This window comes from Theropithecus gelada, chromosome 11 (genome assembly GCF_003255815.1).
Source record: "Theropithecus gelada isolate Dixy chromosome 11, Tgel_1.0, whole genome shotgun sequence".
Taxonomy (NCBI): Eukaryota; Metazoa; Chordata; class Mammalia; order Primates; family Cercopithecidae; genus Theropithecus; species Theropithecus gelada.
Window position 1 is genome coordinate 37,073,184 of NC_037679.1, and position 14,263 is coordinate 37,087,446.

General features: G+C 34.0%; 1 protein-coding gene across 2 annotated transcripts in view; it reads left to right on the top strand.

Moving 5' to 3' along the window:
• The window catches only part of NAV3 (neuron navigator 3), a 377,767-nt gene that overhangs the window by 98,289 nt on the left and 265,215 nt on the right, over positions 1-14,263 (top strand). For both annotated transcript variants that reach the window (XM_025403242.1, XM_025403243.1), the window contains exons 2-3: positions 5,464-5,581; positions 6,222-6,274. In XM_025403242.1, the coding sequence (XP_025259027.1) occupies positions 5,464-5,581; positions 6,222-6,274 (171 nt within the window). The remainder of the gene's footprint in view (positions 1-5,463; positions 5,582-6,221; positions 6,275-14,263) is intronic.

Consider the following 14,263-nt stretch of genomic DNA (forward strand, 5'->3'; position numbering starts at 1 on the left):
TGTCAGTACTAAAAAAAAGTCATCACGAATGTTTAGGACTTCATGGAAAATCAGAGTAGATCTTCTTCTGATGTTGTTTCTTCATAGCAGGTTCACTGCACAAAAGAAATATGTTATCATATACGTTGCCTTCTATTTCATCCTCATACTTATGGTGAGAAATGAGTACTGTGAGAGAAATATCATAGAGGCAAATGATGAAGCTACAAGGTCATTATAACTTCCTGCAATTTTCCTTAGTTAGTTAGGTAAACTATATTTGGATGAATATCTATGATTTAAGAGTTTAACAATAATAATGGTTTACAATATTAATAAACTTCTCATGGTTAATGGAAACATATTTCATATTAAGGCAGTGAGTTACTAATAACAATATGTATCATGTAGCAATATATATTTTAAGTGAAAGTCCATATTCCAAAGTATAAATTCATTAAATCATCACAATAATTCCATTGGTTGAGGTATTAGTCTGTTTTCACACTGCTATAAAGACATACCTGAGACTGGGTAATTTATAAGGAGAAGAGGTTTAATTGACTCACGGTTCTGCAGGATCCATAGGTAGCATGGCTGGGGAGGCCTCAGGAAACTTAGAGTCACGGTGGCAGGTGAAGGAGAAGCAAGCTCATCTTACGTGGTGGGAGCCAGAGGAAGAGAGAGAGCCAACAGGGATGTGCTACCCACTTAAAAACAAAACAAAACAAAACAAAACAAAAAAACAGATCTCATGAGAACTCTATCAGAACAGCAACGGGGGAAGTCTGCCCCATGATTCAGTCACCTCCCACCAGGCCTCTCCTCCAATACTGGGAATTACAATTCAACGTGAGATTTGGGTGGGGACACAGAGCTAAACCATATCAGTAGGGTATAATATTATTGCCATTTTACAGATGAGAATACTATGGAACTTAGAGAAAATCAATGTTCAGTCAAAGTCTGCACGAATATTAAGTGGCAGAGCAGACATCCCATCAATGTGAATTGTTCCTCAAAGAATATATGCTATTGCATGATAGACCCTAAAATTCATACTGATAAATGTAAAATATACCATGATAACTTTGATTTTTATCACTTTTAATTATGGTAAATGAATGATTATGCATACAATTGTACTAGAATTTCTAAGCAGCCCTCTTGTAAATGCAATCTCACTAATTCTTCTGAATTTCTTGAGATAAAATTATTAGATGGGATGATATTTATATTAATTACATTGAAGTTCATCAAAACAGTTGAAGAAGACTGGCTTCAGATATCTAGAGATAAACCGTATTGGAAGCTTTAGCCAGAACATTCATGATTAAAATCCTCAATGACCCTTTTACAAAAATTACCAAACACTGAATTATGATTAGTTTGATATTGTTCCCAATTATACCAATTTATTCACTGAAAAAACTATAATTAATTCATAGCATAATCCTGCAAGACACATTACTGCACATTTTATAACTCATTCAGCTGAAGCTAAGAGGTTAAATACTGTGATTATTATTTTTATGATAATGAACCAGGGGCAATTTTGGAGTTCAAATCCAATTTCAGGACCTGATTTCACCATCCTGTTGTATTTATTTAAAGATCACATTCTAATCACAGTTGACAAGGTTGTTTGTATTCTCTCTCCTCAGAGCATTACAGTAAATTTATTGATGAGTTTTAAATACGTTTATATACCATGTGTCCTTTGCTTGAAGTCTCCTTAAAGACACAACTCATTTTTCCACCTTTTTATTCAGCTTACACATATACAATTTTGAAAGACAGAAATATGTTTGTATATAATATCTTAAAATATGTTTACATGTTACTTTGTAATTTTTGAAATATTTCACCATCTAGATTATAATATCCTTCTGGAAGGCACTGGTTTTCCCCCTCTAGTCATTTCCTTGGAGGGTCTCAAGTATCTTTTACTTATGGAAGACACAGCTGTTTATTAGAAGGAGTAAATAAAGTGTGCAGCAATTATTTTTAAATTTGCTTTAAATTTCTTTATATAGTCATTGCTCTCACTGATTGCAGCTGAAGTTAGAACTATGGCCTGAGCAAAATTTCAGATATTAGAGATGCTGGACATATCAAAGCCCTTAAGGTTGAGCTTCCTCTGGAAGAAATCCTGGATCAAACAAAGAATGATTGGTGAGCTAAAACACAGGTGTTAACAACAAGGTATCTTGAAGCCAGCTAGCTGGCCTCCCATTTGTTTTCACACCTAAGTCCCAGGATGAATTAGGATAAAGGCTAAGGAACTGTTGACATGCATTTGGAGAATGAAAGCATTCTTATTTTCACTTTTAGTACATATCAGTTTGTTTTTTATTTAAACACATACTTGTGTATAATTAATGTCATCATAAAACAAAACCAATGCAATACAGTTTGATGGAAGTGGTGTCACAATAGAGACATTACAGGCCTGGATGAGAATATGACAGCCTCAATCTTTTACTTAGATTTCCCTGAGTTCAGATGCAGACAGATTCATGACACCTGTGAATTGGAAGGCAGGAAGAGTTAGTGATAGAAGTAGTGTCAGAAGCAATTAGTACAATTTCTTTAGTCTTCTGATGCCTGCCCTCTCAATTTTTTTAACCTTTGTGAAATTATAACTTTAATAAATATTTGTTGGAAAGCTATCACAGCAAAATAAAACTAGATGCCATGTGATGATAATAATAGCAAGCATGTTTTTTCATGACTAGCTTTGCGACAGATGCTTTACAAGTGCTATCTTATTTAGTCCTGGCACAATCCTATAATGTAAGTATTATCATTCTCCTTCTTTTACTTTTTTTTTTTTTTTTTTTTTTAACAAGAGGAATCTGAAGGTTAAGTTACTTGTCCAGGGTCCCACTGGAAGTAAGTGGTCTCAGGTCAGATCTGTCTGGCTCCAGAACTCATTCTCGTCACCCTTGTGAATCCTTTTTCAACCCATGGCCCCACTCTTTGCCTATGGAGAGATCAACACAACTCACGGACTCAACCTGAAGTTTCCACTAGAAGGCCAAAACAATTCTATCATTAAAAGGATGTGTAAAGAAGGAGAATATGCTCAATGTTTTAAATTCTGAAGAGTATAAAATCCGTACAAAAAATGTATGATCATACAAATATAATCAAATCTTTTTTTTTTTTTTTTGAGACAGAGCCTCGCACTGTGGCCCAGGATGGAGTGCAGTGTTGCTGTCTCGGCTCACTGCAAGCTCTGCCTGCTGGGTTCATGTCATTCTGCTGCCTCCGCCTCCCGAGTAGTTGGGACTACAGGCGCCCGCTACCACGCCTGGCTAATTTTTTTGTATTTTTAGTAGAGACGGGGTCTCACCGTGTTAGCCAGGATGGTTTCGATCTCCTGACCTTGTGATCCGCCCACCTCAGCCTCCCAAAGTGCTGGGATTAAAGGCGTGGGTCACCGCGCCCGGCCAAGCAAATCTTAATTGAGAAAAATTATTACCAAATAAAAGCATCTACCTAAAAATCACATATTTGTGTGCTAATTCAGGAGACAGTTATGCAACTAATTTTTCTTACCCTTCAATATCTTCAACATAGATATCATGGATATTAATAAAAGGAGATGCAATTTTGCTCTCACGTTTATTTTTCTTATGCAACGGGATGCTTCTAGTTGTTTACATCTTTCAGGAAACTTAATCACCACCAGATATGTATTAGTCTTCTGATGACAGTAGGACTACTTTGTATTTTCTAATAGAAACGAACACTTTTTGTTCTGTGTTGTAATCTTGTAATATTTGGACCCAAGATTCATTCAAAACGCTTCGCAGTCCCATTTGTAGGTTTTTGCCATATAACAATACTGGCATATGAGTTCAGAAAGATACATATATCAGGCTGTCTCTTGCAACTTTAGATGTAATAGAAACATATTTAAACAAGTTAAGTATCTATCAACTGGGGGATTGATATAATATATAATGTAATATTAACAATAGATGAATATACATGAAATGGCTCTTACAGAAGCTGTTAAAATATTGTTACATATAAATTTGAAACTGTAAAATAATATTTAAAATTTGAGCCAGATTTGGTTAAAAATGTCATCTAGTGTGTGTATGGGTATATGTGTGTGTGTGTGTGTGTGTGTGTGTGTTCTGTGGTATAGTGTGAAGTGGGGTGTAGACACATCAATTCTAGAACTCTTCATACCAAATTATTCAAAAATAGGGTTGAAAGTTGTGGGGAGACTTTGACCTTTTAGTTTCTATACTTCTGATTTATTATTATTACTTTTTAAATGTGAATTTGCTTTGTGAGAAATGTTTAAAATGTTTTTAATATGCTTGGCATTTAGTGTTCATGACTATAAAATGCAACTTACCTTTTCAGCCTAATTTTCCCTAATTTTAGACATTCTGCCTCAATTACAGATTTTACAGCTGTGTCCTAGATTTCTTTGCCTGTCGGCTTTTCTATATGTCATACCCTCTGCAAGGAAGGTCCTTCTCCTCGCTTCTCATGCTCAGGTTCTATTTTATTTCCAGTTCTAATTCCAGTGCTTCTAATCATACTTTTTACAAGCATATATCTTATTTTCTTTCTTCTATTCTCATTTCAAGTATTTCATTTTTCTGTTACATCACATCATTGTCTGCCTTGTAATAAATCCACTAATATATGCATATGCACCACCCATGAAGCTGAAATCTTCATGTTTATTTTTTCCCTTAAAATTAGTAAGTATTCTACTTAATTGAAAAGATTAACAATGTTTTATTTTTGTAAAATTTTTGTATATCATGATCTGCTGTTGAAGCGACACCTCTATTCTATGTCAAATTCTCAATTTTGTGCCTTACAATTCACTTCTGAATTCTGCATTGTAATTTCTATGTAATAACTCCATTTGCTGCCTCTATTCTCTCATATAAACACATTTCAAGAGGCTTAAATGGAAGATGACAATCCAAATAAAATATCTTAGACAGGAAGGTATTTGTAATTATTTCATAAAATGATGCCAAAATCTTGTCACACATACAGTATCTCACATGACAAATTCAATAGTCTTCTCAGAGAAGCACAATTTTTTATAGTAATGTTTCTATGTAAATCAGTCCAGGTGGCTTTCTTTTACATGAACAGGCAGGATTGTTTTCAAAATGATAGAAACAATAAAGAGAGAGAAAACCCAAACTGATTTGCAATGGGAGTTTCCTCAGTAGTCATCCCTGAGGGAAGTTTTGCTTTGTCACAAGTGACTAGCCCTTAATTTTGAGAGTGAATCATCCCCTTTGAAACGAGAGATAAGTTGGGGAAAGAGCTGTTTAAAAATTACTTTACAACTATTTCCTTTAGAGCTATGACTTCTTAAACTGGAATGTGATCCAGAATAGCTTCCCTTTGAATCCAACATTTGTCTTCAGCATTTTATTGTCTCTCTTTTCCCTCACCCCATCTCACTTTTTCCTTCTCTCTGTTCAACAGATTTACACTGACTGGGCCAACCACTACCTAGCAAAATCGGGCCACAAGCGACTGATCAAGGACTTGCAACAAGACATTGCGGATGGAGTACTCCTAGCAGAAATCATCCAGATTATTGGTAAGACCTTCCTTCTGAAAGAAAGCATAAAAGTCTCTGCTGCCATCTCTTTGGTAAAGCACAACTTAACTTAAGCGCCTTACTGAACTGGTCCATGTGTCTCTGAGATTCCTGGAGCTCTCTCCTGATTTAATTAAAATGTTTATGTAAGGATGTTTGAAAAAGGCAGTTTGGCCATACTTTTAAATAACTGGAACTGTATCTTTATATACATAAACTTGCTAACCTTTATTGAATCATTTGAATTGAACTGTCAGAAATGAATGCTTCATTAAACCATATGTCTCCCATGTGTGTATTTCGTTAGCTGGAGCAACTCATACACTCTGAGATGCCTTGAAACTGTATCCTGATCCAACAGGGACAATTGTGAAAGGCTTCATGTCAGCAGTCATTTGGCATAGGCTAAAGAATTAGCAGCAACTTCCTTCTCACTCATTTTTTTTTTGCCTGATTTGTGCGTGTAGAATTAGCGGCTGTTAACAAGTGTGTCTTCTTGTGTACTGCTTGGAAGACAGAATATATGTAGCAGGAGCATTTTTGCTTGGTATTTTTTTCCTGTTTTCATGTGTGTGTTTCACTTCATTGCTTAAGCATGTCGTTCTTTTTTTCTCTCTTTTATTTTATCTCTTGGCTTTAGCAAATGAAAAAGTTGAAGATATCAATGGATGTCCTAGAAGTCAGTCTCAGATGGTAAGAATCATATTTATTCTCAATATATAATGCTGATCTTCACTTCCAGAATTAATTGCATTTGTAAATGGATATTATTTTTTTTCTGCATGTCTTCTCGCTTAAGAAACCATTTGATCCCATTCTCTCATATGTATTTGTGTGGGTTCAGTTTAGGCACATCAATATCATTAAGTGACTCCTATATACACATGACATATTTCCAGATGTCTTATTAGATCCTTGCCTTTTTTTTTGTTCTGCTGTTCTGTATAATTTAATTTAACACTGGTCTTAATGGTAGTAAATTTCATTTCTACTTTTAAGTGGATTATTTTTGTCTGAACAACTGGCTTAAAGAACAGGCCTTGCCATGTGCATTTTAAAGTATATAAATAGTATTTTCTTTGTTCGTAACAAAGTCCAGTGTAAACACATGGACTCTTCAACACTTCTGGAAATAGTTCTCAAGGCATGTTGCTGTAAGTCTGGTGAGCAGTGACTGATTTTGAGATATGATTCATAGTCTCTTCCAGAAAGCTTTCAGCCTGGATATCTGCCTCTTTCCCACCTATCTCTTATCTTTGTCAACTAATAAAAACGTACAGTTTTATAATAAAGTCAAAGAGTAATAAACTACAGAGATAAAAATCTATTTCTTAATTAAAAAGTCACGACTTAGTTTTATAGGAAAACCTGAAATATAAAATGCCTTAACTAAAGTTACATCAAGCAGATACAATCAGGAATGACAGCCAAAATCCACAAGATGAAGCTTTCTCCAAAACTCTTCAGCACAGAATAGGCATTTTAAATGAATTTAATGAGTTCTTAGTTGTCAGAAACTTGGAAGAATAAAAAAAATCTATCAACTTTTAAAATCTGCTGACCTGCTTTACTTAATGTCAGAAAACTGAAATCCAGAATCATAAACATAATTTATTTTTAAAAGTGATTAACTATCATGTCTATTTTTAAAATAATTGGCCAGGTGTGGTGGCTCACACCTGTAATTCCAGCACTTTGGGATGCCAAGGTGGGTGGATCACCTGAGGTCAGGAGTTCGAGACCAGCCTGACCAACATGGAGAAACCCCGTCTCTACTAAAATTACAAAATTAGCTGGGCATGGTGGTGCATGCCTGTAATCCCAACTACTCGGGAGGCTGAGGCAGGAGAATCGCTTGAACCAGGGAGGCAGAGGTTGTGGTGAGCCGAGATCGCGCCATTGCACTCTAGCCTGGGCAATAAGAGCAAAACTCTGTCTCAAAATAAATAAATAAATAAATAAAAATAATAAAATAATAAAATAAATTTAAAAATAAAAAATAATTACTCCCAGGACCTATTATAATGTCATGAACTCTGTGTATGTGGTTGTGAAAAAAATCACTGTAAAAGAAAGGATTTCTATACAATCCTTCAGTTTTAAGAAAACTTCCTGATCTAATTACTTTGGGCACAAAAATGACTCTGTGGGAATTAATTACAGTTGTTTTCTGAGGCTTTACTGTGAACAAGCCAAATCAGAATACATTTAGACCTTGATACAGTAATAAGCTGTGTGATGTTGAGAAAAATATGTAACTTCTTTGAGCCTCATTTTCTCATCTGTAAAATGAACCTTAATTAGAATGTGACAATGAAGTATGTATGCGAACATTCTTTATTAACAAAACTAAAATGCAATGCAGAATAGTATTGCTACAAACTTTGTACAGGACACATGTATAGATCAATACCTGTTAAAAGATTTTTAAGGCTTTCAGTTAAAAAGCTCAATAGTCCCCCGAAACCATAATTATGTTTCTTAAACCCAACATGAAAGCTTTTGCTTTCATTATTTTGACCATGAGGAGGTGTTGAATAATATAAAACATTTTAAGTCTAGAAATTCTCACCTACTTGGCTATCATTCCAATTTGAGTCTGGGATTACAGAGAATTCAATAAACAGGCAAGCTTATACTTAGTGATGGAAAAAAAATTGCAAAGCTCATAACAATGGTTAATAGAGATGCTGTTTTTACCTATTTATCTGAAACAGCTGTTTCTAGAGACTCTACAAGTCTGTGAAAAGATTCTCTTGAGTTTCAGACTCTGTTATTTTTTATTACTTCTTATTCCTGTTAACTGCAAAATATCATGTTACAGATATTTTGCAAGTTATGTTGATATTTCCACTTCTGATTAAAACAAAATAGAAAGACTAAACTCTGAGAAATGCAAATGCTATAAAAAAGGTAGTTTATCCAGCCAAAAAGCATTAGTTGGAATCATATTGAATATTGACTAAGAATGACTTAGATCCTCATTTCTTTATGATGTGGTTGAATTTTGAATCTGAATTTGGCATGCCTTCAATATCTTGATTTGGAAAAAATACATATGAAATAAATGTAACTTTTTTGATTGAATTATTTTTGCCTCTGTTCTTAAGAATTTGTGTAAGCAGTATTAGTGAATACAAATTCCAGACTTTAATTCAGACAAGAACAAAAAGGAAAGATAATTATGATAGCAAGACTAGGCTTAAGAATTTCATGTATCTACTCCAAACAGGATGTTGCCTGTTCCTTGATTGCATAACACTGGCAGGTGCTACATTAGTAAGAGTGAGTGGTATACTTACTCATAGCACTACTTTGGCCACCTCTTTCTGTATACCTGGTCTTTTGTGGCCTTTGGTTGCCGTTGGAGGTTAATAACAAAAGATAAAGTAAAATTAGGTCTGCTACTATTTTTAATCACAAATTGTTTTTATTTAAATGTTAAACTTTCTAACCTTTATTGAATCATTTTAAGCCTTTAAGGATAGAAAAATCCCTTTTGTCGTATGAATCTACAATGTATTGATAAATTTCCATAGTAGCCAGGTAATTCACATGTAATCAATATTTACTGAGCACTGAGTACAAGGTATAACGACATTTGAATGAATTACACTTGAGAACTGGAGGAGCAAATGTTTAGATAAGTAACAGCAAAGTTACATAGGCAAGAACAAAAAGGACTGAGAGTGGAATAAGTTTGGTGCATTCCACAAACAGATAGAAGAGAACCGTGGATTAGGCACAAGGAGAGTTGTTTGAAGGGAACAAGGAAGCCTGATAGCGTAGGGCCAAAGTAAGGAGTTGCTATGGCATTCTAACTCAGTCACAGAGCCTTTGGAAGATTTTTAAAGCTGGGTTGTGGTATGATCTAATATAAATATTTTAAAAGATCACCCTAGATGCTTCATGGGGATTATAAAGTAAGTAAATGTTGGCGTCCAGTTGAATGTGGGTGATGGAGAGTACAGGGAGCTTAAAATGGCCCCAATTTTTTAGCTTGAATGGGTAAGTAATTACCATAAACAAGATGATTATTATAGAAGCAGAAAAAAAAGTCTTAAAAAGGTGGAGGGGGGAAGGTGATGAATTCATATTTCAACATGTAGAACTTGATGTATCTATTAAAACACCAATTTGAAGGTAACTTTAGGCTATTAGACATGTGTTTCTGAAGGTCAGAAAAGAGTATTGGTTAGAATATACTGAAAGAATAGGTAATAGTTAAAGCCATGGACAAGAATGGAATCTTACAGGAGGTCTGCATAAAGTCACAGGAGAAGAAACTTGAGGTTTTTCACTCTAGGAAATATAAATATTCATGTGATAGAGGTATAGGAGTCAGGAAAGGGAAAGAATGTTGAGAGAGTGAGACTATCATTGAGGAACACAATCACAGATGTGGACTGCTAATCCTTAGGGAAGATGCTGTAGTTGAAGCTCTAATACTTGGACTACCCCAGCAAGTTAGGGTGAAGTAAGATGAGCAGAATGTGTAACATGCTGTCAAATATTATGCAGCTAAATAGCTGGTGTACTGGAATGAGGTATTTATTTTTGGTAATTGGATAGGCATTGACTACATATATGTGAACATCTTCTGTAGAGTGATAATGTGTTAAGAAGTAACTGAGAAGTGCCTATATACATTGAGTCATGAATAATTTTTCTAAGAGTGTCCTGTTAAGACACTGTTAGAGAAGAAAAAATAAATAAATAGTTTGAGAAGAAGACAGAGTTGAGGGGAGGTTTTGCAAGGCAGGAAGTAAGCAGAGAAGGAGGAAGCAGTAGAGGGAAAGGGTCCAGGGAAATGAAGTGGTAAGTGACTATATGACGTCCTAAAGGAAGTAGAAGAGGAGGAAATTTTGGTCTGTGTGGAAAATTTGATTCTGGAAAACAATGGGGATACATTTGCTTCTGTATCATGTCATAAAAGGTTATGACGGGGTGAAGATACTGATACTTGAAAAAGTATGTATGTAACATATTTGTATAAACACAAATCTCTCCATAGTAGCTACCACTGAAAGGATTATGGCTGGGACAGGGAAGAAACACATAAGTAGAGGCAAGTTATTTGAAGGACTTTAGTTCTGTGGGGTATAATGCACTCTATTATTCTGCTTTTACAACTTACATAAGTGTTACATGTATTATTTTGTGTACATCAAATATAGTAAATAATTTCAAAGTAGAAAAGAAAGTATATTAAATAGAAACTAGAGGAATTTAAATTAATATAACAACTTCAGAATTTTAGATAATATGAATGTACTTTCTTTTCATGTGATTTTCTAATGGTTTAATGGTTACTTTATTTATTTATTATTATTATTATTTTTTGAGACAGAGTCTTGCTCTGTCACCCAAGCTGGAGTACAATGGTGTGATCTTGGCTTATTGTGACTTCCGCCTCCTGGGTTCAAGCGATTCTCCTTGCCTCAGCCTGCTGAGTAACTGGGATTACAGGCGCCCACCACCATGCCTGGCTAATTTTTTTTTTTTTTTTCTTTTTGTATTTTTAATAGGGACAGGGTTTCACCATGTTGGCCAGGGTGGTTTCGAACTCCTGACCTCAGGTGAGCCACCTGTCTCGGCCTCCCAAAGTACTGGGATTACAGGCATGAGCCACCACAGCTGGCCATGGTTACCTTATAATAAAGAAAAATTCACCACGTGTGTGTGTGTGTGTGTGTGTTTGTGTGTGTGTGTGTGTGTTTTTGTGTGTGTGTGCGCGCACGTGCGCAACTTTGGGAGAAAATTTAACTCTCTCTATAATATGTGTGTGTGTGTGTGGAGACATATATATATATATAATGCATGTATATATAATCCCTACAATAATTCTTTTGAATAGCATAGTCTAAAGAGCATATATTTAAAAAAGTATGAATGTGTCCTTTTAGCAGTTTATTAGTATAATTACTGAGATATTGTGGTTCATATTTATCTTAAGTTTCGAAGTCATGGTTATTTTCCTTTGATGAGCTTGAGACTAAACTGGTCCTGGAAAACAGAACTTAGTTTGTTGGAGCTTACTCAACACTAAATTTAACCTCATCCAAAGATAAGTTACTAATGTGGATGGCACCTGTTGAGTAATTCCTAGGTGGGCGGTATCAAGATTCAAAATATATATTGCACATCCCAACTTGGGTGAGCTTACATGAGGAAATAAATTAGTAAACTATAAATACCAGGAATGTCCCAAATGCCCAGCAAATTAAAAATAGCAAAAATATGCCCAACATTTACTTAGAATGCAGAGACACAAGTGCAAGTTTCTTAGACAAAAATGTTAGACATGTAGGGTAAAAGTTGTTTCAAAGACATTTTTAAAAACAATTTTAAATAGACCATTATATTTAAGGATCTTCACAAATGCACAGAAGAATGAGGACATCTGATTATGTGAAATAATTGCAAACCAAGTAAGACAGCTAAGGATCTGGCAAGTGTAGTTCACAGCTTGTCCTTCCTCTTTCTTGGCTCTATTTTACCATAATAGCTCAATTGTTTTCCAGTCACAACCTTCAACCTAAGTTTTTAGTATAACATATATATTGTTTACAATTTGCTGATATGAATATTTTTGGCTCCTTATTCCTTTTTAACTTCTAGTAGCTGGAAAATTAGATTTAAGTATTTCCTGCCTATCGGATTCCACGTCTCATAGAGTTATGGCTCCCAGAATCATTACTGTTATGGAATTCACATCTTTAATCCCATTTGGGATAGAGATTTCTTGATCCTATTTCTAATGTTTATATTTATCTGGAAAGTGAAACTATTCTGAATAGTAAAAAAAGCCCAGGCTTTTATCAGTAGCCTGTCCTTTAAAGTTTTATTTTTTTCAGCTACTGCTTGTAATCACTCTTCTTTTAAAGGATTTTTTGTTTGTTTGTTTTTTAGGTAAGATAAGAAGATGAGGTTCTTAACCAAATAGGGAAGAGATAAAACACTGGAATGCTCTTAAAGGTTTAATAAAATCTTATATATGGCACACTGCAAAATTGTAGCACTATGACTCAGAGGAGTGGAATATTGCTAAGTTAGTCCAGTCACATGATCCCTTGACTTTGAAAATATTCATCTTCTGGAATGGCTAGAAAAAGATAGCTTAATGAAGACAAATGCTTTCCTACAAATAGAACTCTGATCTATAAAGAAATACTAACTGAAAATCTTTACTTTGTATTTTTCTTAATGATTTCATTATTTTTATACAGATTCAAACTTTGCAAAAATGTGTATAAACTACTAGTATTAGGGAATTTATATTTCAGTTATTAGAATATTGCCTAAATGATTTTTAAATCTGCTTGTCTCTAGAGGTTGCTCCACACATTAGTCAAGTTCGAACGAAGTAATTGACATAACATAGAGGCATTAAGAGGCAGTGTGTTTTGTTAAAAGGACAAAGGTCACTGGAATTCTAATTTTGTATATGTGACCCAGGAAAAGGCGTTCAGTAAATGCTCAGGGCCTCTGCTCATTTCTGCAATGAGGAAATTGGACAGATAACTCTAAAGTCAATTGGAACTCTGATTTGCCACCTTGATTTTTAAAAAAAATGCCAAAGAGGATGATTTCTCTTCGGTTTTAGTAAGTCTAATTTACAAAGAAAAACAGCAACGTGAAATCATTTTGTTGCGGGAATTCTTTGGTCTGCCATTTAGAAATTAAATAGAAGTTAAAAATACAAGAACACCTTGTTGTATTAACTTTATATTATAGAATAAATAGCTTAAATGTTGTTCTCATTGTTGTCAATATTTATACTTGTTTGTGTAATTAATATGATAAATAGAAATTGGAATAAAGTAACTTGGTTTGAATTACAGAGTTTTTCTTTGTTTTTGAAGAGAAGATATAATTTTTAAGGACATTAAAATTTATATATGCATATATAACCATTGCAAAATGTAGTTGATGTTTCTGCTATATCTTTGAATATTGACCACTTTAATAAATAACTGGCATATTCTTTATCCTGATTTTTTTGTACTTAAAATTCTACAAATTGTTTTTTATTGGCAGCCCAGTATTACTGTAAACACAAAATACAATCATTGTATTTGAAGATATATATAAGAATCCTTTTATAATTTTAACTTTTTACATTTAATAGTTGGTATTTTTAAGAAACTTATTGGTCCATCTTTCTCAATTGCCCCCCCCCCCCACTGCCAAACTTAATAAAATTATCACTTACAATAATCAGTGGAAAAATATTTAACAGTAGGACAATTTTAACAATCTTAGTTTAGGAAGCAAAATATTAAGATGTGCAGCTATTTTCAATATGAATTGTAATACTCCTATCTGAAAAAATCTGTGATAGTTTATATATTTACTATTATTTCAATAATAAGAAAAAGGAGTAAATAAAATAGGGAAAATCTTGTTCATTTAACCTCAGTGCAATTGTATGCAAAATTTATCTTTGATTAGATAAGTATTTTGAAATTTAATAGAAGTGCCAAAGCTACTTGCTTCATGAAGTTATATTTAAATTATTTTAATACGATTTCAGTTAAACTGAATTGTGAGGATAGACATAGAAAAAATATTGACATTCCTTGTTATACTTTGAAAAATCATATTTCCCACCTGACTTGTATTAGCCATATTTCAAACAAGAAATACTGGGAAATCATTACATAGAAACATACAACTTCA